This window comes from Pogona vitticeps, chromosome 4 (assembly GCF_051106095.1).
Source record: "Pogona vitticeps strain Pit_001003342236 chromosome 4, PviZW2.1, whole genome shotgun sequence".
NCBI classification, from domain to species: domain Eukaryota; kingdom Metazoa; phylum Chordata; class Lepidosauria; order Squamata; family Agamidae; genus Pogona; species Pogona vitticeps.
The window spans coordinates 32,624,669-32,650,122 of NC_135786.1; the positions used below are offsets into that span (position 1 = coordinate 32,624,669).

At 40.0% G+C, this 25,454-nt stretch overlaps 1 protein-coding gene across 2 annotated transcripts in view; it reads left to right on the top strand.

The window, feature by feature from the left end:
• AHCY (adenosylhomocysteinase) overlaps positions 1–25,010 on the top strand; it is a 38,743-nt gene extending 13,733 nt beyond the window's left edge. For both annotated transcript variants that reach the window (XM_020806504.3, XM_020806503.3), the window contains exons 5-10: positions 4,735–4,847; positions 6,274–6,481; positions 8,250–8,337; positions 10,527–10,644; positions 21,080–21,274; positions 23,676–25,010. In XM_020806504.3, coding sequence (XP_020662163.2) covers positions 4,735–4,847; positions 6,274–6,481; positions 8,250–8,337; positions 10,527–10,644; positions 21,080–21,274; positions 23,676–23,807 — 854 coding nt within the window. In that variant the 3' untranslated portion in view covers positions 23,808–25,010. The remainder of the gene's footprint in view (positions 1–4,734; positions 4,848–6,273; positions 6,482–8,249; positions 8,338–10,526; positions 10,645–21,079; positions 21,275–23,675) is intronic.
• Positions 25,011–25,454: the final 444 nt, after the last annotated feature.

Consider the following 25,454-nt stretch of genomic DNA (forward strand, 5'->3'; position numbering starts at 1 on the left):
GAAGCTGTGCTTCCTGAGATTTAACTATTGAATGGCTGTTTTGCAAAAAGGCCACAAGAGGGCGTCATTGCACTTAGTATTATACAGTACTGTATTAGAAACAATGCTGCCTCCCTGCCCCCGACCCTCACCCCAAGGTAGGAAAGAAAAACTTGCTACAGAAATGGTTTCATACAATGTGTATTTCAGTAAACCAAGGAACTCTTTTGGACTCAAATCGCCCATTGACTGGAAACCTGTTACTTAGCATAGTAAGTTGCAACTAGAGTACACCCATTGAACCAATGGAATTTATGGAGGAATTGGCTCACCAGATCCTCACTGATTCAGGGAGCCTGCTCTCCTTGAGATTTAAGCCATAAGCTTTCAGCTGATATGAAACAATTAGGCAACATATATACTCTTTCTGTCTCCCCCCCATAAGATCTTCTATTGATGATTACATGTGGAGACACTGTGGTCCGCACCACATCCAGTTGCCTCCTGCATGCTTTTATTCACTTTAAAAATAAAAAGTTTTGTGTTCTCCTAGGCATAGTAATCTAGTGCCATGGCCAAAAAGTCTTTTCCCTCTTTGCCTTCCAACATGGATGGTGGAGCCTCCAAAGAAGGGCCTTTGATCTTGGTGTTTAGGCATGAACATCCTGGAGAAATGAGCATGTGGATACTTAGTTACCTAGGTATTCAGGGGTTAAAAGGGAAGCATTATTTGAGAAATTTGTGTACTGTATTTTTGGAGAAATACATTGTTTCAAATTTCCAGCCAACATCTTTAAGTAAGTTTCTTTCTTTGGGCAGAAAATATGTTTTTGAAGTCCACTTTTTTGACAACCTGAAGAAGAGAATGATTGGTCTATATATTTCCATTAATTTTTATTCACGCAATAATTAATTACTAAATTAGTAATTAGTTACAATCTTCCTCCTATTTTGTTGCTATTTATTTACTGCATTTATACCCTGACTTTCCACTAAAAGATAGTAAGGATGTCGTACAAACTTTTTAAAAGAATAAAAACAGATAACCCCTCATTTAGTTGTAGAACTGTATGAACAAGTCCCACCATAAAACCATCAAGATTAAGCAAATACATTAAAATATTAAAATCAGCAAAAGGTAAAAATGAAAAACACAGTACAAGTTAGACTTTATGTGCCAGTTTTAAAAGATGTGTTTTTACTTTCTCAAAGTAATGCAGAATGGAAACAGATTGCAATTTGGGAGTGCATTCTGTAGTTTAGTAGAAATTACACTTTTATTTTTTTTAAAAAAGTAACTATAATATCCCCTTATTCAAAAGTAATCATATGTCAAGAAGATGGTTGGACATAACAAATCCCAACCCAAGTGCGTCCATTCCTGATGTGAGGCGGGATAAATCTTTAGATTCCATGAGAAAGCATATATGACCAGCTTGGAAAGTGACAAAACCTTTGAGGGAGAGAGAGAGAAGAGAGAAACAGAAAGAGCCCTGAAGGAGCCAGAGAAGAATGATGGAGACCTGTTAGCAGGAGGCAAGAGCCCTGACAAAGAAAGGAATGGAGAGATCTAAGGGAGATGAGCTGGGTGGGCGAGAGATTGAAACTCCCCTGGAACAGGCGGGAATACAGCTGAGGGGAAAGAAGGAGCCTCCAAGAAAGGGAGGGTCAAGTGTAGAGGAAGTAGCCTTTCAGTTGGAAAAGGCGGGAATAAGAAAGGAGGCAGGAGGGTGAGATAAATAAGGGAGAGAAGTCCAGGAGGGGGATAATGGAGGCTGGAGAGGTGGAGGTAAGGGGGGGAAAAGAATCTTACCTTGCGCTTGGGAATGGATATGGATGGAAAATCCCTGAACTAAACAGTGGGAGAAATGATGATGATTCCCTCAGGAAGAAGAAGAGAAAGAGGGAGGTAAAACTGAAGAAACCTTCCTGTTCGAGGGAGAAGGAGGCTAGAAAGTGGAATAGAAATATCTGAGGAGAGAGCCAAGCTGGTGTGGGAAAAGAGAGAAAGGACAAAATGGCACAACCTCTCAGAGAGAGTTTCTGGCAGGGCCCCCTCTCTTGTGATGTTGACAAACCTCAAAGACAAGGCTTGGGACAGGAGCCCCTCAGGTGTGACCCCTTGACCATGCTGTCGGAGACATTGGGACCTGAGAGAAGAGACTATCACCTGGGACTTGGATTTAAGCAATTTGAAACCCCTGGTTCTAGCTCATTTCTTATACAAGCTGTTAACAGATGTTAATAGGGTTTTTTTTTTCAGTTTCCCAAAATAAATGTTGAAGTTTTGGAGCTGATTGGTCATCTGTCTTTATTCAGTACTAAAGAAGAGGTGGTGTGCATACAGCCACCTGAGAAGGATCACCCCTCACATCATATTTGCTTTTAAACTATTTTGTGAGGAAAATATGTGAATGCTGCAAGCTGCTAGGCTGTGGTAAAAATGTACCTAAATAGTGATATACCACGCAAAAGGCATAAAACTAACTAAAATAGTTAATTTCACTGAAACAAGAGTGAATTTATCCCTTATTACCTTGCTACTATAATGTAACATAACTATGGTGTGGTTATCACAACAGGAATTAATTATAAGCAGCACATTTCTAATAACTAGTTATTTCCAGGTTTTGCTAACTACAGCTTGGGCCTGAACACCAATGGAGAAATCCTGAAAGCTCTCCTTTTCCTTCTCCTATTCTTAAACAACATTTCTAATTTCCTCCGAGCTTTGAAGCACAGGAGTAGATCTGACATCAGTGACCAATAAGCAGACAAAGCTGTTACAAAAAGAACAGGCCTGTGAACTGAACTATAGAAGTGTGTGTGCCAGCCGATTACATGGTGAATCCCCATGTGAAAAGCATGAAGAATAATACCCAAAGTCACTTCAATAATATAATTTTGTCAATGGGAAGCACATTTATTGCAGCCATAATGGTTTTGTAATAAACCATTCCATAGCTACATTTTCTTAGAAAGCATTCTTGTTATATGGGCCTCACAATTTTTTCTGAGAAAACATAGAGACATCCATATAACTGGCAGTAATCCCTGTCTTTCTGTCTGCACATATGACTTTTGTACTATGCATTAAGCTTTGTTAGTTTTTATTTTAAAGTGAACTCTACGTTTTCAGTCTTTATTTGCGACACATTAAGTTACACAAGTTTCAGGCAATTTCAGAAAGTACATTCACGCTTCATGGCAAACCAAAGTCTCTGTTAATTAACCAAAGTTTATAGATGTATGTATTCTTGAAGGCTTTATTGATGTAGCGAAAAATTGAATAGAAGACAACAAACAAATTGTGCCTTGTTTTCCCCATTTCTGGCCTCCTTTTCTTTTGGTCATCCTTTTTCAGGATGGGCAGCTAGGAAAACAGAAAAGGGGCAAGCTATGATGTTTGCTTTTGATGTCATGATTTAAACAGCAACAAACAGTGGCTTAGATTGTGATTTCGAACTATAAAATCTTTAGCAAAACAGAAGCAAGTCTGCACATCACAAGATTTCTACAAGCCATCTCCTGGCATTTTGTGATGTGTGAACACAGTGAGATGTACCAATATCCTTAGGGGTGTCATCTAAAAGCTGTTCACTACCTCAAGTGGAACAACAGATGAACTTATTGCTCCACCTCAGGTAGTGAACTCATATTAAAGTACATAATATATGAAGTCAGCCAACATATTTTGACATGAGACAGAAAATTCCACAAGTGTCTCTTTCCTTGCCTGGTAATATAATTATAATACTACCCATTTTGCATTTTTGAGGATTTAGAAAGGGCCCTTTTAACCTCGGAGGGGGGCCTTGGCCCATTTGAAGGGGGCCACAGACTGATTTTTCCCCCTATTTTTCTATTCACCTCTTCTTGTTGCATCTTTGTTTGACAGGGGGGTTGGAACCTGAAAAAAGCTCCTAAAAGGGCCATGGCCCAAAAAAGTTTGAAAATGGCTGCTCTAAAGGATGTGAGGATCAGTTTTGCCATGCTTCCAGTGTCCCTGTCATATTTTAGTTGGGGGGGGATTTTTTTTCAAAACATCTGCTTTTGAAACAAGTTCCATAAAGTCTCACCAAACAGATTGGGGGGGGGGAGAGGAATAAAGTAGAGCAAAAGGAAGCTTTTGCTGTCAAGCACAGATGGAAGTGTTGTGGTGGGGGTTGTTCTCTGAAGTCTGATGGGTAAAGGTAGCCCGTAATATTTGGAAACTGCTCACGCCAGTGTCTCTAGTTCAGTGTTGTCAGCCTGAAGTAGAAATGTCCTTTCCTCACCATGCTGTCTGGGTTGATATTAAACTGGAGCGCCAGCACTGAACTTGGAATCTTCTGCCTACAAAATGTAGGCTGCTACAGAGAGATGCCCCCCCTTTCCTGTGTTTGTAATGGAGAACCAAGCCATGTGGTCAGAATATTATTGGATATGGGTGAGAAGCTGTAATTCATGTTATTGGCAAATCATGTTGATTCTCTTCTTTTACCTTTCTTGAAGACACCCTGCAAGACTTTTCTCTCCGTTCAGTGCTCACCCTGAGGCCATCTGTTTTTAAAAGGCTCACACTGATAGGGAAATTCAGATGAAAATGAAATGAATCTGATGGGTCATACCCATTCATTTATGAGCAGAAAACTGTCATGCTTTCACATTACTGTGTTCATGCAAAGAGCTTTTCGAGGACTGAGTGCATAACATTTGCGCAGGTGGAAGGCTCAAACGTTCATGGGATGTACATTGCTGTTTTTCCCCTTGCAGGAATCAAAGGAATATCTGAGGAAACAACCACTGGAGTCCACAATCTCTATAAAATGCATGCCAGTGGGACCCTGAAATTGCCCGCTATCAATGTCAACGATTCTGTCACCAAGGTAAAACACTCAGATATATTGTGCTTTACTTTGCTATTCCATGCTGATTGGCACAGTCATGTGGCTTGATGGAGAGTGAAGTTATGGCAGTACCTCACTTGCCCTGAAGTGGGGTAGAGGATGAGAAGGTTTATAGTGCTTGGTATCAAGGTAAAGAATAGACATGGGAACTTCATATTCATATCCGGGTGAATATGAATATGAAGCATGGCAGTCCATTTCCACCCTCCAGAACCAGCCCTGTCCACTCACTGGGCTCCTGGCAGTGGGCACGTCCAACAGTGGCAACATCTCACCAATCACTGATGGAGTCCTGCCGGCACTGCCCACCTCTCCACTCAGTTGACCACTCAGCAGTTGAGTGGTGAAGACGCCCCACCTTCTCAGCGGTTAGCTGTGAGGTGAGGCAGGGCAGCACTGCTGGGATGATGTCTGCAATTTGCGTGATGTTGCTGCCATTGGACATGTGTGCTGCAAGCAACCCAGTGAGTGGAACGGGCTGGTTCTGGGGGGGTGGGAATCAACCACTGTAGCACCTATGGTGCTGAGCTTTGTATTTGTATCCCCCAGGATATGAGTACGAAGCTACCATCTCTAGTATAGAATAAAATGGCAAGGTCAGTTTTGGCCTTGAAGGTTTTATAGGCTGCAGAATCTTCTTTCTATCTTAAGGTTAGTCTAAATGAGGCAAGCTTATGTTCTGCAAATGTTTGGGCTATAGCGCCTGTAAGTCCCAGTCAACATGGCTGATGGTCAGGAGTTACAGCCCAAAACATATGGAGAACACCATGTAGCGAATCCATGCTATGGGACCTCACAGGAGTAGGGGTTAAAACAGATGTGGTAAGATCCTGTCTGTATGAAATCATTTGGGTGGGAGAGATCTTTTCATCTTGCATGAACTTTACTGAGCAAAAGATATTTTCAACAGCCAGGCAGAGGCATAACATGGCTATCACATTTACAGCAAAATCAGACACAAATGCCTTTTCCCTAAAACTCTATTCAGTGTTTCATTAAAGGCTCAGTAACATATTAAGCAATCAATCAGTAGCATATTACAGAGTTTATAAATTAACAGAAAAACGAGACAGATTGATGATTTTTCACACTTGCCAAGGAGGATTTCAGTACAAGGAAAAATCACACTGTTTAGTTACAACAGGAGTAGAATATCTCTGGCTCTTTATTCTATTTTATTGGATGCCAGTTCTCAGCTTCCCTGACCATTGGTCTTGTTTATCTGGGGCTAAAGGAGGTTGACAGCACAAAAGAGAGCAAAAAGTTTTCAATTTCTAGGTTTATTGAACTGATGTTGTGGGGGGTATTAGGCGAACTTGCAGTGTTCTGCTGCTTTTGATTTCTGTTAATGGCATCTTCTGTAATTAGTATGTATTGCTTCCTTATATTTTCTTTTCCTTCCTAGAGCAAGTTTGACAACCTGTATGGCTGCCGGGAATCCCTCATTGATGGAATTAAACGTGCCACTGATGTCATGATTGCAGGGAAGGTTGCAGTTGTGGCAGGTTATGGTGATGTTGGCAAAGGTTGTGCCCAAGCCTTGAGAAATTTTGGGGCCAGGGTCATCATCACAGAAATTGATCCAATCAATGCTCTGCAGGCAGCCATGGAAGGTGAGAAGCAGGGCAACAGTTGCCCATGTGGAATCCTTATCCTCAGTGGTCATGACTTGTGGGACAGTTTTGCTGAATTAGCATGAGCTACTTAACTCTTCTTTTACACTTTTATCATAGAGCGAAAAACTAATCCAGGCAGAACCCAGTTCACAAAATACGAAACAGTGTTGAACTCAAGTTAAGAGTAAACTGAGAAAATATTGATCGCTCTCTCAAATGAACTGTGCCTATGGGGAAAATACATGTGTTTCTTTTTTATATGCTGTTTGTTGTCAAAACTGGCAGAAAGGGTAATCCCTAAAATATGTGCTCTGGAGGAAATGCTTCTCTGTTGCTTTGGGGGACAGGACTTAGACATGCCTTATTGGATGGAGAAAGGAGAGTTGCAGTAATCAGCTGGAAAAAACATTCTGCTTTCTAAATTGTTTACACTGGAACAGACTGTCTTTGGAGAGTGGTAGTTCTTCCTTTATTGAAGCTATTTAATTAGATGTAACTGAGATTCCCAGTTAGGAAGGTAAACAGCTGCACTCCAGTGGTGGGTACCTTACAGATCCTCTGTGGGTTGGAGTATCTCCTCCCTTAAAATAAAAGCTAGATGGTAATTTGTATGTATGTATGTATGTATGTATGTATGTATGTATGTATGTATGTATGTATGTATGTATGTATGTATGTATGTATGTATGTATGTATGTATGTATGTATGTATGTATGTATGCATGTATGCATGTATGCATGTATGCATGTATGTATGCATGCATGCATGCATGTATGCATGCATGTATGCATGCATGTATGCATGTATGTATGTATGTATTTAGATGGACACGATAATTGTATTCTGTGTTGCAAATCTACATCAGGAGGGAAGATCCATTCCAGTTCATTAGATGCTTGTCACTTTTAATATCTGCACTTATTTAGAAAGTTAAACCCTAGCATTCTGTTTAGTGAAATTGTGTATCTGTATTTGAAAAAACAATTCATTGATTAAACATATCCACCTTGAAAACAAGGGCTCCTATAAATAATGCTGGGAGTTTTATTGTAGGTTTTGTCTCCTTTTCACATTCCCACTTTACTATTTAGTGCCTTATTAAAAAGAAATCAACACGCAAAAGGAAGATGTGCTATGCTAAAGTCTTCCTGGGAGTCCTACTCTTTCTTATTTCTAGGAAAATATCTTGACAGTAAAGGAAAGTCATTCTCCTTGTGCTTTAAAGGAAGTCTTTATATACAAATAATGTCCATAGATTCCACTCTGCAGATTTTATGTATCACTTTCAACATGAAAACAATATCTTTTCATTTTTAAAATATGCTTGTTGTTGCTCATATTGCATTTATCTGTGCTTCTGTATCTCCGGTTGATTGTCTTACCATAATCTACCATGTTGGGTGGGTAAAATCTTTTCTGTATAACCTTTAATTCTTTGAAGGAAGAAGGGCAATAAAGATACAAATATGGTAAATATCTGAGAGCAGGAAACCTGCAAGACAGCCTTACATAGCTATCTATCTGATGCAGTCTGCTAGTGAAAAAAGAAAATATGTTGTTAAATTAGAAAAGACAAAGAAAAAGGTAGGCCAGCTGAGATCTAGAAAGCAGTTTCTCATGTTACTAGGAATCTCTTTCATGATATGTGTGTTTTCTGTGTTCGTGCTTTACAGTACATCTTAAATATCTTAGATATACATGAAAATGTATGAAGAGGGCAATACTTACACTGCAGTGTCTGCTTTTACTTTTACTTATCTGCAGGTTATGAAGTTACAATAATGGAAGAGGCCTGCAAAGAAGGCAACATATTTGTTACTACCACTGGATGCTCAGATATCGTGCAGGGCAGGTACTATACACCTTTCGACGACAGGCTGCTGTCCCTGTGTGTGATGTGAAAGAGAAGTGAAGAAGAATCTGGAAACACATGTGCACTTGGTTCACTGATGCAACTTGTTAATTAGTTTGTTATTCTGGGCTTAGTGTCACGTTCTGCCATTGGGTATAAATTAGACGTTGGCCTGTGAGCTGTTGATTTGATTGTCTATGAAACAATGTTCTGCTCATGCCTTTGTTCCTCCCTCTGGAGTATTTTGGTTCACAGAATTTATACTAGCACAGTAATTCTCAAGCAACAGTACGTGCGGCACTCTTGGGACATAGATGTTCTCTAAAAGCTTATTGCCCAGAATCCTGTTGATTTAGTTCTGTTGGCATAAAGTACAGTAGTGTAAACTGTGATGGCAAATTTCCACCAGTTTATTAGTAGCCCCATGCATCATCATGCATGTGTGATGAGGGATACCAATGGCGACTTGCTAAGTAGCAACAATTTACTAATGCAGTTTACGTCATTGCAGTTAATGTCAGAATAACTACGTAAATAACAGGAGTCTGTCGATAAAATCAGCTTCTGAGCTGGGGTAGCAAATTTAACCTTAAGGAATCTAGAATTAATTCTTTCTCCATCCCAAAGGGATATCACAATTAAACAATAGAACTAATACTCCACAGTAATATAATTTTCAACTACTGATAGAATTACTATTTTTTTTGTGTATATGCCTCTAACAGTACTACTACAATATTTAGGCCCTTAAAACTAACAGTAAATGATTAAAATAACAGCAAACAGCCTGTAAACAGATGACCTTTGTTGGAAAAAAGACGCTTTCTCTTTCTCTTTTCTGGTTATTGTGATATCAAAGGCTGAGAACCACTGCCTTATCAGTTGGTTTTTAATGATGTGTCCCATTATTCTGTTGTCTTGCTCCTTAACCCATAGATAAATAAAAGAGGGACAAATGGGGCAAAACCCTTTATTTACATGTTTTTAAAATGCACAGATCGTGTTTATCAGCCATGTAATTTTTGTGGTAATTCTACTTTCCCATCCTACTGTTCAGGTCTAAAAGGCTTCTCAGATCTTCTCTCTCAATTCCCTTTTTTAACTAGTGTACTGTACCAGCAACCATGCAAGGAATTTTCCGTTCAGATTTTTTATATATTCTTACATGCTGAGTTGCTTCTCTCCTCTTTTATTCCATTTTTCTTCTGGCTTCTACTTCTCCAACAGTCTCCTCTTCTCCCAAAGTTTGGGCTTGTGAAATATATGAAGAATGCTGGAGCCGTCTTTTAAGTCTTACTTGTCATGGCATAGGTTTTGAGAAAATTATATGTTCAACACGTGTGGTGTTCTTTTTATGTAAATGTAAATGCATACATGAATGTATGCACCAAATGGGAAACAGAACAAGGGTTTGGAAAATTATGCTAAGTAAAAGGGAACACAAAAGTGATAATTCCATAGGATTTGGATTACACATTCCACTCTGCCACCCAGTGTGTTGATTTAGAATAGTGGGATTGTATGCCAAAGCATATGAAAGACACTGTATATGCCTGTCTGTGCCACATGTGTAGAATGTCAGAAATACATAACAAGAGTTTATAACAAGTTGCATCAATAGGAGAATACTCATGTTACTGCACCTTTTAAAACAAAACAGCAATTTGTTCTGGAAGACTGCATAGCTTATTGCCTCAGAACTCTATAACACCTAGATTGGGGTGAGTGGCTTTGGCAGGTCTGGGATGCCAGCTTTTGCCTGTAGGCCTCACGGACCGCCCAAAAGGGAGAGAGAGAGGGAGAGGTGCCTAGAAGTTCACTTCCAGCATTAAAAAACGGGTTTTGAGGTATTAAAAGTAGGGGGCTGTGGTGTATTTAAAAGGTAACTATGCACTCATTGAGGACTTGAGGAGTGCGAGTTCTCCAATTTGTTTGGAAAAAGAAGGTGCCAGAGAAAGGCTGGGGGCCCTTGTCTGGAGGGGACAAGTATGGCTCTAAATATATGCCTACACTTTGTGCAACCCTGGCCAAGATGTTTGTATTAAATCAGGTAACGGGATCTGAAGATGTATGCAGATATTGAGTCCTTCCCCAGCTAATCCATTGTGGTCTTCATCAGTCTCTGCTTCCTCCAGTGAATAAGAGTATGAGCTGCCGCCCCTAAAAAGAACTGTGTTTTTTTCTTCCAGGCATTTTGAGCATATGAAAGATGATTCTATAATATGCAATATTGGACACTTTGATGTGGAAATTGATGTGAAATGGCTGAATGCAAATGCTGTGGAGACTGTGAACATTAAACCTCAGGTAAGTGAGCCTGTCTTGTTTTCTACATTGAAGAAATAAAAATTTTGGAGACCAAAGCCATAGGAAAGAGTGTAACTACTGCCACCACTTGAGCTGGGGAAGGGGACCTGCATCTTTTCATGGCTATTTCCTCGAGCATGCAGATGAAAGAGAAAGAAGAGGCCAATTTGCCCTGCTCAAGGGCTAGATGTGTGTTGAGCTTCTGCATTCTGTCAGGCAATAGAAAGGCTTTCTGCACCCTTAAACAAGGTGAACCCTCTTCCTTTGCATAATGAAAGGGGTATGTGGCATTGCCTCTCTCTAATATTTCTATACTGTTTGCATTTGGCCCCGTTTTTTTTCTTTTTGTGCCTCATGCCACCACTGATAAATGTGCCACCAAAACCATAAAGCAAAACATTTCTAGGTTCCAGAAATCTTACGTTCTGTGATGCTACAGAGGTTTGTGCTCTGGCATCTTCCTGCACCATTCATAATTGACATTGTTGATGCTGAATTCTGGGGGTGGCAGTAACATTTTGGGGGTTGCATTCCAGATTGGGTTCTGTGTCCATCTATAGATGTGGCCCTGAGAAGTTGTCCACATCTGGTCCCAGAGTTTCAAATTTTTAACCCCTCTCCAGATCAACTGACATTAGCTGGAGGGCAGGTAAAAGGTAACAGTTTCAGCTGTGAGAAGGGACCAAGGTAATTGACTTTTCTTTAGTGAAGAAAGAAATGTTAAAGAAAAATATTTTTGAGACTCTTGGTTTATCATTGGTGACTTAATATATTTATCTCTGCCTTTTGGGGAACCAGAAATGTCTAACCCTGAAATTGAATGGATGAGACTGTAAACAATGCAGTCAGAAATAATTGTAGTGCTGAAAATTTGATCTTAGAAACAATAGATGTTTACAGAGCAGTCGTTGCTTGAAAGCACAGACATCCTTTCGTTGGCCATTTGTTCAATCCAGACTATCCAGCAAGTTCAAATTCCCACTTCTGTTCTCCTGGACATTCTGACTGACTGCTGACAATAACTCTTGTGACATTGTTAGATGACACATTGAGAGATAAAGGGTGAAAGAAAGGTTAAACAAAAAGGGGGAAACAGAAGAACATACCCTTCTTTTGTTTACATGAAACATTCACGTTAAAGAGGTTCTCTTTTGAGAATGAGGGAAAGAACATGAAATAGAAGTAAGAGTCCCATTTAAATTTTTTTAAAATTGTGTTTACATGGAAGTCCTATCCCCACTAACCAAAGTACCACAGAAATTTTGAGTTCTCAAGAAGTCTTCCTCAAGACAATGTGTCTTGAGAAGCTGAAGTGCTCCTTTTACTGTTTTTTTGTGGCTGGACAGTCTAATTGTCTGTCTGACCAAGAGAAATCCTATTCTTATTTGCAGACTTGCCTCAAAACTTTCATGTTAGATGCTCCTTTCCCTTTTGAGTAAGGTGAGTAAAAAGACTGTAATAATCAAAACCACCTCCTATATTCCTTGCTCAGAATCCAAGCCCAGAATATGTGCACAGTGTCCTGTATGAAAACTTAAGCATCTACATAGGTGCACAGCATTTTGGAACATTACATTTTAGATGACAACTCCCAATACCTGGACGTTCTGGGAGCTATAGTTCAAAAAAGTAACTCTTCCACTTCTGTACCTACAGTAAAATGGCCTTGGTGTTTAGGTGATTTGGTATGCTCTGACGTTAGGTTTGCAAGAAGCCTCCGGAGGATTCATGTCTGACTAGTATTAATGTACATCTGGAACCAGCCTGTCAAATTTTCCTTTTGTGCTGCAGCTGCTCTGGGTTGTGTCCTGTGTTTTAGCCCACATTTGCAGTCATGGTTATTGTCTCCTGTCATGGCAAAGGTCTCTTGATTTTATGTTTTGAGTCCACATTTCCATCCTAAAGACCCTAGTGTAATAAGCTACTGGTTTTCATTTGTTCCTTGGTGGCTGGAGGCCTGGAGCCTTTCAGAAACACATTGTCATTCTTTTTTTTTTCCAAGGGAAAAGGTAGAGAGCCAAGTGTCTCTTCCAAGGCAAAGTGTGAACTAGTTTTGAGAGGTTCCAGGTGCTGAGGATATGATAAATCCTTCAGGAGGAGTACATCAAAAAGCAGTTCTTGCCCCTTTTATCCAGTCTAACATTAAAAGAGCCCCATCTCTTTAAAAGGTCTGGCCTCTTATATCTGTAAGGGGACTTGACCCAAGAAAGTACTCTGGGTCAGAGTATAACTTGTACCTGATTAGAACCAGCTATTAGAATTCTAAGGAATGTGTTCTCTTTTCCAGCTGTTCTCTAGCATCTGTTCTCATCAAAGCTATCATTGCAAAATGTTTTTAGTTTCATTTCATTTTTTTTATTTTAATATACTGCTTGTTTTTGAGAGCATATCACTTGTTTTCTGTCATGGAAACAAATGAATCTAAAATCATTTTTTTATCACTAAGGGTAGGGTGGGGTGGTGATGGGATCTAGTGGTTCTCCTCTTAGGTTATGCAGAATTTCCAAAGAAATTGTTTTTCTTTCACTCATATCAGAATGTTCCAAAATCTAAAATTATGGACATATATGAAATATAGGTAAATTTCAGAACAAACTAAAATGTTAAAATAATTGGACTGTTTTTGACCAGAAGGGGCTATCTCAATATCATTATCATTTACTAAGTCTTCCTTTATAGACCTGGTGGGGCATAAATTGCATGGACATAAGTGCTGTGTTGATTGAATTTCTCCCCAGTCACAGAAAATTTGTCTTTTGTCTTGTATCTAAGTAGCTTCATTTTGCTTGATTATTCTTTGACGATCCTACTTGGCTTCAAAGTCTATTCAGTGACTTCTAGATGGTCCAGCTAGAGTTTTGTCTTGCTGGTAGACGCTCTTCACCTTTCATTCTGTTGTTTTTCTTCTCCATAGGTCTACCATAGCCTCTTCTGATTTAATATTTAGAGCTTGAGATATGTGCAGAAAACATTGCTTCAGTTTTTCCCATTGTCTAGGGGGTTGATGTCCATGAAGTGAATAGGTTTGTTGCTGTATTCCCTTATTTTTTTTCATTATTTGCTAGCAAATACAATTGCATGATGAAACATTTTGCTGTGGTGCACTATTACTGTCTGTTTGCCACACAGTAATCTCATCTGTTTTGGAATCTAGAGTAATGCAGAGGTTGTAGAAAATAGCGTGACACAGAATTCTTACCTTCTGTCTTGAGGTTCAAGCTCAGGAAGAATCTTGGCATCAGCTAATTGTTGTGAGCAAATTAAGGGACTCTAAATCCTTTTGGAGAATTGTGTTAAGGGGCCTGATTAACGAGAGTTGTATACCAGTAAGGTTGTGGGAATCAAACTTTAGGGGTATTTACTCACAGCACCCAGATACTACTGTTAAAATTTAAGAACTCCTGGTTGCGTTAATGGATTGGCCCCCTGTTTCTGCGCAGGAAATCAGCTCATTGACTTGTCAACTGAAAAAGGGCAAAGCCCCAGGTGCCCATTACATCATTACTGATTTACTGCAGGATAACATGGATTGGTGGGCCCTGGTTTTGGCATCAATTTTTACATGGATTCTTAGTGGTTATTCCAAAGGATTGGGGGCTTGCTCTTATAGTCTCGATCTTTTAAAAAGTCTGTAAATTGGACCCTAGAAATTACCGTCCAGTAAGTCTACTAAGTACTATTAGCAAGCTTTATACAAAGGATCTGTTAGGAAAGCTTCAAGAATGGTTACATGAAGGAAATATCCTCGTTGAGGAATAGGGTGGATCCAGAGCAGGCAGGACTGCTATAGACCAGGCATCGATTTTGCAACATCTAGCAAATAAATATTCCACTGCTAAAAGGGACTCTGTATGTGGCTTTTATAGACTTTAAATCTGCATTTGATTTGATTTCCAGGAAAAAAATGTGGGCAAAATTAGAGGCTACAGATATTGACGAAAGACTCCTTTTGCTAATGGGGCTACTGCACGAAAATAATAGTCTTAAGGTTATTTGCAATAAGGCGGGAGCCTTACCTAATGCAGTGGTTCTTAACCTTGGGTTATTCAGGTGTTTTTGGACTGCAACTCCCAGAAACCCGAGCCAGCATAGCTGGTGGTGAAGGCTTCTGGGAGTTGCAGTCCAAAAACACCTGAGTAACCCAAGGTTAAGAACCACTGATCTAATGCGATACCATCATTTAATGGGATCAAGCAAAGCTGTATACTAGCCCCAACATTGTTTGATTTCTATATTCATGATATAGTGAATAATTTATTGAGAGCAGACTTCCATCCCCCCAAGCTGAGTACTTGCCCCCTCTCAATTTTGCTGTATGCGGATGATGTGGTCTTGATGTCACCTTTGTGTGTGGGTCTAGAGAATTTTGAAAGCCCTAGCCTCGTATTGCTCCAAAAGCAATTTTCAATTAATTACATTAAGACGAAGGTTATAGTTATTAGCAGAAGATGAAATATAGATCGACATTAAATGGGAACAACATAGAGTAAGTATCCTGTTACAAATATTTAGCCATGATGTTTCATTCCTCAGGGTTGTAGTCCTTCCATTTGAATCATGTCACATCAAATGCACAGAAATGTAGTACTGCTCTATTGAGGTTCTTCTACACTAAGGGTGGACAATATGTACTGTCAGCGATTCAAGTCTTTAAAACTAAAATTATATCCCAAATGCTTTATGGTGCTCATTTGTTCGCATATTCTGATTTGAAGCCCTTGGAAATAGTACTGACAAGAGGGGTCCTCTCAGTGCCTCTATGTATCTTGAATGCTGCACTTTGATTGGAGGCAGGGTTAGTTTCCATCAAAGCACGTGCTTTGGCCCGCATGTTTAATTATGGGTTGAAACTTATTTTTGCTCTATCAGGTTGGGCACCCTTGATTTTAGCAGATATCTTCCAGTCAACTTGGAAGAGGACTCTTATCTGCTGAATTACTGAGGTTGGGCTTCTCCCCAGGTGTCCTCGTAGTGATGGGCCACACTAGTGCCAAGGCAGCCATCAAAAAGAGGATCTGGGATGTTGAACTCCAAGAACATTTAGTGGTGCTGGACAAGCGTAGTGTATTTTGGGAATTATACATTTAGAATGCCTGGTTATCTATTCAAAATAACAATCCCCAAATTTAGGAAAGCTTTTATGTCAGCAAGGTTTAATATACTTCTGTCTAGACCAGTGGTTCTTAACCTTTGTTACTCGGATGCTTTTGAACTGCAACTCCCAGAAACCCCAGTCAGGACAGCTGGTGGTGAAGGCTTCTGGGAGTTGCAGTCCAAAACTCCTGAGTAACCCAGTGGTCTAGACCACTGGAAAGTAGATATCAGGGTTTTTGCCAGTTGGTAATCAAGTGTGATACTGCAGTGAGACAGAGACGGAAAGTGTTGATCATGTCCTCTTAAGTGTTCCTTCTGTCAAGATATTCGGAGTGCTCCTTAAAGTGCTTCTCTATCAGAGGGATCTCCTCCAGCCCATACTGCAACTATTTAAGGGAGCTTCAGAGAATTTTATGTTGCGCTTTTACTCTCGAACAAGAAATCTGATATAACTAAAGCAGTGGTGAAGTTTTGTGTAGCAGCAATGAAGTGTTGCTGTTCCCTCCTTAAACCAATTAAAGCAATGCCAGATGTTTAGTAATGGTGTGTATTGGCCGCCGTCTCCTCAGTCCTGTGAAACTGGAGAATCTATAAAATTTAGTCATACTGTAATAGGCTGTATATTTTAATTGGTATTTTTGTGTTATACTTATATATATATATATATATATATATATATATATATATATATATATATATATATATATATATATATATATATATATGCTGATCAGTGACTGTAATAAAGATCAAAAGACAGAATTGGACCTTCTGTCTTGGCAGAATGACTGTAAATTGTCATTTAGGTATAAGGGCAGCTAATCACTTTGCATTTCATCTCTTCTGCTTCTAGAAGAGATGCAGGCAGAGTAGAAAGAACATCAGAAAAGGTAGTTGAAAAACTCTCAAAACTTCATGTGGTTCCAATCCTACATTTACATAAAATTTAAACAAAAATTAAAAAGTGACAATTTATTTCCCTCACCTCTCTATCTGAAGTAGAGCTTCCCCAAAACACCTAGTTTTCAGAAGATGTGAAATGTGACTTAAAGCTTATATGGCATGCTCTATAAACATTCACAAGTAAAGACCTTTTTTTCTTGGAGACCCTTGGTTGTATAGTCTTGATAAGTAAATATATTTGTTGCAGCAAAGTCATTCCAATTCCCATTTAACAGGATAAAGTATTTGATTTAGACTTTATTGCAAGGACAAGCAGATTCAAGAACAGTTTTTACCCAAGTGCAGTATTGAGTTTAAATGCGGGGCCATAAGTTTTTGGTGGACTTTTTAATTGCTGAGAGAAAACGGGGTATCTATATTTGGATGGTGAAAGTTGTGTATATTTTAACTTTTTTTTTTGTAGTGTTGTCCAGTTTTACCTTGGGGAAGAGCACCTCATTTCGTTGCACCCACTTGTGAGCGCAATGACAAATAAATTTCTTATGTCTTATGTCTTATGTCTTTATCTCCAATAAATCTGCTCATCTGTTTAATGGGAAAAAAACATTCCTCAGAACTCTTGTGTGTATTTGCAAGAGTATATCATATGAAAATAATTTCCTTGTTCTTAACTATTCCTACTACATTTATAATTTTGGGTTTTTTTTTTTACATATATAGTTAATTTGTTCCAGGATGTTATACCATGTGTACATAATTTTATAAGAAAATTCTCTCATACACACTTAAAGGAGAAACACAGTCTTCAGGTACTTTTCTAGTCTTCTATCATATTTTAGAAAGGTTTTTCCCTTTCTATACATTCTCTAATTTCGCATTCAGCAAACAGAGTTCTACAATAAATCCTCTCGCCATTTCACACCCAGTTTTTCATACTTATCAGTGCCTCAGAATGAGTAACACTATGGTTAACCTTTCAAGATCTCTGCCTAGAAGACATAAATGTCTGCTCTGCAGATGCTGGTGTAAAGCATATTCTGTAGCGAAAGATGTACGTTTTCCAAAGGAATTTGCCTCTTTCCATCTGAATATCTACATACCTGTGCAGTTTAGCATTATGCTAAACTTTAAACAATCTTTTAGAAGAGGCACTGCAGCCAAGATTGGAGATGCATTTGCAATTTGAAAAATCTTCCAGTATATTGTAAACATTGTAACCCTGTTTAGATATTTTACATAGGGATGCTAGCTTGACCATTAGAAGATGACAAAATGATGACTGGGCCCTTGCTACCTCTGGCTGCTCCACCCCGTTGTCAGCAGTAGCCACCTGGCTCAGGGGGAAAATGGGCTTTATAGGCCAGAGCCTGTGCCAGGGCCCTGCTGGACCAACATTCCTGCCTTTGGGGGGAGTTGCCACCATCTGCAGCTCCACAGGCACTGAGTGAGAGTGGCTGTGCTGCCGCCGGCTGCCAGCCTTCCTGGGGGAGCTTGGCTTGGGCTCCCATGGCTTGCAGGACTGGGTCCTTGCTACCTCTAGCTGCTCCACCCCCTCCTCAACGCCAGTCACCTGGCTCAAGGGGAGAATTGGCTTTAGAAGGGGCTTTATTGTGATTGGGTTGTCACTTGCCATCAGGTTGAGTAAGTAGAGACCCACAGTGGATCTGAGAGAAGGAGGGAGGGCGTTGGAGGGGGCAGCCATTGAGGTGGTGCTGGGTAGGGGAAGGAATGGCAGTGGGGGTAGAACATGCCCGCGTAGGAGAAGAGGGGCTAGATATCTTACATCTATCCCTTCTTCTAGTCCTACCCCTAACCAGATGGAATCAGGTGACCATATCAGCAAACCCTCGAGCCACATGGTACTGTTGATGAACGTCATTTTGGTACAGAATAATTCTGGATAGGGGTGCTGATTTGGCGTGTGTTACTGAGGCCTGGGTGGGAGAGGAGGGTGGTGTTCCTCTCTCCCAGGTGTGTCCGCCTGATTACTCGGTCCAGCACCAATGTCACTTGGAGGGTCAGGGAGGGGGAGTTGGTGGTGCTCTGGGTTAAACCACAGAAGCCTCTGTGCTGCAAGGTCAGAAGACCAGCAGTCATAAGAGCAAATCCATGTGATAGAGTGAGCTCCCATCGCTTGTCCCAGCTCCTGCCAACCTAGCAGTTCGAAAGCATGTAAAAATGTGAGTAGATAAATGGGTACCACCACTGTGGGAAGGTAATGGAGTTCCGTGTCTAGTTGCGTTGGCCACGTGACCAAGGAAACTCTACAGACAAGCGCTAGCTCTATGGCTTGAAAATGGGGATGAGCACTGCACTCTAGAGTCGGACACGATTGGACTAAATGTCAAGGGGAAACCTTTACCTTTACCTTTACCTATGGCCCTATGTGGACGAGCAGAGTCTCATGACAGTTACACATGCACTGGTAACATCACGTATAGATTACTGCAATCTCGTGTACATGGGGCTGCCTTTGAAGACGGTCTAGCGACTGCAACTGGTTCAGAATCAAGCTGCATGGCTGGTGAGTGGTGGGGCCGCTAGGGAACACATCAGGCCGATTCTGTTTAACTGGCTACCAGTTGCTGCCTGAGCCCAATCAAAATGCTTGTTTTGACGTATAAAGCCCTAAACAACTTGGGCCTTGGATAATTGAAGGACCGCCTCCTTCCATATGAACCTACCTGGCAATTAAGTTCTAGCCATGGGGCCCTCCTGAAAGAGCTATCCCTCAAGGAGGTAAGAGGGATGGCTTGTAGACAAAATGCCTTTCTGCAGCTGCCCCCAGACTATGGAACGCCATCCCGAGTCAGATTCGTCGGCACCAGGTCAAAACCTTCCTATTCCAGAAGGTTTTTAATTGAAATAATATCAACTGTGGGTCCTGATGACAATTTTTAGAGCACTGTATTTTTAATTGTATTTTAATTATTTTATCTTTTTATTGTATTTAAATTGTTGTAGGCCACCCAGAGACCTTTGGGTAGTGTGGGCGGCATATAAGTTAAATAAATAAATAAAACATTTTCTCATCAGAAGTGGAGTCCTTCAGAGCCTCCATGCTTTGCTTTGCTAGCAGAGAACCCTCATGCTAAGATAAACAAGCAATCTGGGCCCCAGCTTCACTGCAGCATCATGTGTGTAACATAGCCCCTACATCTGATGTCCATGCATAGAGAGGACCATCTGTGGGAGGGCTTTGCCTGCGCAGCTATGCTGGCAGAAGCCTCCAGGATTGTAGGTAAGGTGGAAGCCTCAGAAGGTACACTTGTACATGCAGGACCTTTCTGATGTCCACACTGTAGGTGTTGACCTAAATGGAAAAGCTGATGTGGCATGTGTGACATGGGGAGCAGATCTACTCAGCACAGCCCACTCCTGATTTGTATCTTTAAACGGTAAATCAAATTTCTGAAAAAGACTGTCAGGCAATTAGTAAAAGCGGTATATTAGTAAAAGTGGTATACTATACTTATCCAAATAAAGGGGAAATATAATATTCTCATATTTCCACAATGCAAGACGCAGTCTTTGCCTAGTATTATATAACAGATACAAGTTTTAACCAAAATCAGTTAAATACTGGTGTAATATGTATGCTGTTCTTAATATTGCCACTTTTTTGTGGCTCTTAAAGGCTAACTGCTATGTAACACGTTGATAGCTGTGCTCTTTCATTTACTTCTATTTCTTTTCAGTGTGTTCAGAGTTCCTCACCAGGATGCAAGTCCAGTTTTTCCCTGTCCTTTATGTCTTTGTGGCTTTTAAAATAATATGTAATGTGATACAAGTTTCACTGATCTTATGTCTGGTGTCCTGATAATCTCCAAAATTAGCATTTTTGGAGTTGCCTACCTCTAACTTCACTATTTTAAATCACTTTGTATTTGATAATTTTATTCTAGTTTTACTTCTAACGCTTAAGCATCCTGCTCAAAGACTGCTTAAGGCAGCAAATAAAGTCTGTGATATTTAAAACAATCTTTAAAACCCAAGAAAGACACAGCTGTTCTTATAAACTAGTTGATGTTGTTGTTAACAATTAAAGCTAAAACATGCTATGTGGCTATTGTAATATTTAACCAAAAGCTTTCTGAAAGAACCTAGTTTGTGTGTTTGATTATTTATTTGCTTAGTTGAATATACATTTCCCCCTTTCTCCAGTGAACTCGGGTTTGAGTGTATGGCTCTCCTCCCAGTTTCATCCTCACAACTCTTTCAGGAAGGTCACACTGAGAGCCTAGCGCAAAGTTGCACATTGAATTTTGTAACTCAGTGCAGTTAGAGTTTAGAACGCTAAAGACAAGGCAGTACTATCCCAGTCCAGCAGACTAAACATTACACCACACTGTTCTTTTATTGCCAATCTATCCACAAGATGGATGTCACCACCATTTAGAAACCATTCCTCATTGGATTTGTTCTTTCTTCCATTCAGGTAGACCGCTACACGCTGAAAAATGGCCGCCACATCATACTCCTGGCAGAAGGTAGACTGGTAAATTTAGGATGTGCCATGGGTCATCCTAGCTTTGTCATGAGCAATTCCTTTACCAACCAAGTCCTGGCACAGATAGAGCTCTGGACAAATCCTACCAAATATGCAGTAGGAGTCCATATTCTGCCAAAGAAGGTAAGTGTTGTTGGTATTGTCTTCTCTTTCATGACAGTAATACATGGAACAGACAAGAGGGCAGATTTAAAACTGACTTCTTGGACGTAGGTACTACTATCTGCATTTTAGATTGAGGAGAACTGTGTTCTTCTGAACGCTCAGGTTTGTGGAATCATTGCATTGATTGTGCAATTGAAGGATTGCCACAACATCAATAAATATCAATGAGTACTTATGCCAGGCAGACTGATCTTGTCATACCATGGGTTGGGGACTTGAAAGAGTTGTTCGTGTATTCTGCAGATTGCATTTTATGCTTTGGGATTGGCGTGCATTCCAGAGAGCTTTGCTTTTTTGAGGAATTTGTGCACAGATGTATGTTTTATGTCTACTTCAACAAATATTGGGAGCAGTGTGGGTCCATTTTATCCTCAGTGTAACTTCTGGACCTCATTGTGGATTTTTCTATGCATAGGCATAATAGGGAGAGGAATTATGCTATTCCTTGAACATCTTAGCAAGCCACTTTCAATCTGTTCCTAATTGTCCGGATGTCCACTGTGTCTCTGGAAAATCTCTAAGCCTGTGTCATTTTCTGCCATTTTACTTCCTCTGGGTTTCGTCTTAATTATGAAAAACTATTAGTGAATTCTTTGTTCTAGAATAAGGTAGTGTTTGAAAGATGTTGTACATTTCTCATTTTTGAAGGAGTCATCTGGCCTCCATTTTCTTAAAAAACCTTGTGAAATTGACAAGATGGTAATTATTTGACACCTAGGCTAGTCTCTGTTGTCTTTGAAATTCATCCAGGTGACAATTGGAAAAGGTTTTTCCTTCAGTAAATAAGATAAATTTGTGCCTAACTGCCTCAACATATACTTGTTGGAAGAGCTTTTCTGTGTATATGATCTCTCTGTAAAACCAAATCTTGCGGAGTTTGTAAAGATGGATGGATCTGATGTAACAACAACGTTGCATTCTGTATCTGGACTCCATACTTGCTCGTAAAAATCAACTGGCCACATTCATCTATTGCACCAAGCACAAAAATAAAATATTGTGGCAACTGAAGTGGGCAGTTGGAAGTGGCATAAACTTTTGTGGTCTGGAATTCCTTTCACTGATGCATGAATTCCTCAGTTGCCATGTTGTGTTTCTTAATAAATTTAGTCTGCACACATGCATGCAAAACTGGAGAATATTTGGAGCTGAAAGTTAGTTTGAATCTTCTCTGCAAAGTTCATATGTGTGTAAGGTTGTCTTGGAAACTCTAGCCTGTGCAAAATCCTGCTACAAAAGTTTTGATTAATGGATTTTCATAAAGGGAGGATCAGCCACACTGCCAATAACAGTGAATTGTGGCCAGTGAATTGGGGGCTGTCTTCTAAAAAGATGGCGGAAAGATGACTTACACTACTTCTTCCTATCCTAACAACAGCTTCCACAGCCCTTATCTCTCCAGTGTTACAGCTCAAATGTTGCTTAGGAGCAAAAAGGGATACATTCTGCAGGTGTGCCAACAGAGGCTGTAGATTCAGAGTCACTCCTAGCATAGTGGAGAGATGTAGCTAGCATGGTTGATGTCTCTCCTATTGACCTTAGTGGGAGAGAAACACTTCTACAAAAAAAAAAGTCTGAAAAGTGGGAGGAGCACTTTCATCTGCCTTAGTGGGATGAGACCAGCAGGGTTCCATGAAAGACCCCATGTTGGAGTGGCTAGACAAATAAGGGCCTAATTGTGCATTAAGAATGCATATTAACAAATATATTTTCCTTGAAATAATCAGCAGCCACACTTGCTGATGTTAACTTTCAATGACCTATCATAAAACAGGGCCTATCCTTGTGATTAACCATTCTCTAATAATTAGTGGGGATGCAGAAGAGAACTACTTTTCTTGCAGAACGCAGAACATCCTTCCCTGGGGTGTTTTGCTTGGCCCTCTTTTTTTATCAGTATATAGTCACTGGTTGACAATATTTCAACAAGCCTTTGAAGTGCTGGTTGGTTAAATTAAATCCTGGCTAGGTGGAGGAGCTGCTGAGCAATAGTCTGGGTATTGTGATGCATTATGTCTTGACTACTACAGTGTGCTATGTATGGGACTACCTTTGAAAGAAGATCTCCTGTTGGTATAAGGCAGCTAGGCTGCTACCTGGTGGTTGGTGCCAAGATTGTATAACCTTGATAATGAAAACCAACCTCCATTGGTTGCCAGTTGCTTACTGGGCCCATTTTATACTTGCAGCCCTTTGAGGTCTGGTGGCAAAAGAGGCTCATTATCTCTTTATGGCTGTGCCTGGGTGTTAACATTCTAAGGGAAAGACAACACATATCTTTTTATGCATTCATGTGGAATTATTATTATTATTATTATTTTTACAAAAAGGTCTGTTTCCTGCCCATTGTTTCTTTCAGTTGGATGAAGCTGTCGCTGCTGCTCATCTAGATAAACTTGGTGTGAAGTTGACAAAGCTGACAGACAAGCAAGCCAAATATCTCGGACTACCCAAAGATGGCCCCTTCAAACCAGACCATTACAGATACTGAGTCGCTGCTAGAGCCCAAAGATCTCCAGACACAAGGATAGAAAATCTTCCAAATTTGCGTGTTTCCCTGCTGGGATTTAATGACCATCTCAAGCCTTTGTTACTATCAAATACATTGAGTAGTCAGTTTGTCTGCCATGTTTCATTTTCTCACATTCCTCTCTCTGCTTTCCCCCCTCTGCACCTTCTAATATATCTCCTTCCAAAGAAATTACTACATTTTTTTTCTCTATTGTCCTGCTGAAGCCTCAGCCCAGCAACTGTTGACCTAGAAGATCGACTAGAATTTTGCAAGTTCTGTTGTCTTCTGGTTTGAATTTCTAAGAACATCTTTGAATGTCTGGATTCTGAGGGAGAATTGAGATAAGAGGTGCTTTCTACAACAATCCTTCTCTCAACACTGGAAATTAGTGGATACACTTCACAGCAGGCTTCATTTAGCAGCTTCATGAATACTTCATCAAGTTTCATGAACTGGAACTCAGTGGAGATGTTCTGTTATGATAAGCTTTGTTTACCACCAGTCACTGAATATATCAGATTTGCAACTATTGGCCTGGGTCTAGTGTACTTGATCTGTTTTGAATGTTGCCTCCCTATTAAGAGTAGCCCTGGAAGCCGCCTAGAGTGGTCGAGTAGACCAGATAGGTGGGGTATAAATAAAATAAAATAAAATAAAATAAATCTGATTCTGAAAATCTGGAGCCATGGGTTTGAGAGTGCTGATTTCTCCAAAGACATCACCAGTATCTGCACTGGTTTTTGTAACTTGTGTCAGTTTTATTAAAAAATCTGTTAACAGTTGCCTCATTTTCATTAGCTGCCTTATGAGGAAAGAACCTGTCCTATAACCATGTCTTTTCTAGCATATTGCCAGCATTAAGGATGTTATTTTTGAGGATGTAGGTCCTGACCCACTAACAAGCAATTGGAACCCACTGCATAGTTTCTAAAAGCACTGTTTCTATTATCTGGAAGTATACCCTATGGCAGTGGGTTCCAAGGAACGACAGTACAGAAGGAAACCTTCAGAGTGTCTTATGGCTCTGGCCCACGGCAGGCACTGACAAATTCGGCTGTATATTATCAGAATCATGGCATAATTAGATTATAGGATTGATCTTCCTGGTCTGGTTTAAACATTACTTCCTTTCTCTTTGCTTGATTGCTGGCAGATGTGGGAATAAACTCCATTCAACATGAATGTAGTCAAAATTTATTTAGAGTATACAGAAGTATTGAAAGTGTTGGAAGTGAAAAAAAAACAAACCTAACTCAGGGATTTCCAAATGAGGAATAAATGATGTAAGTGGGTGTTCATAAATTCCAGTTTTAGTTCACAGCCTAATTAAGGTCCAGTAGTTCTTATTTTTCACTTAAAGAAAAGCAAGAAGGATTCCACTCCACTGAGCTTACCAAGGTTTGTGTGTAAGCCATCATCTCCCATATTTTAACAAGCTGGAGTGCTAGTTATTGTGAATGGTGCAGAACCTACAAAAACATCCTGTTTGGTATTATATAGCCTATTTGTGTATGTAAGTAATCTTTTGGCATTTTATCTATCTAGCAATGCACATGCATGTATAAACTTGCCCTTGGAAAATTTAAATACTTTATTACTTTTCAGAGTTGATAGTTATTTAATCAG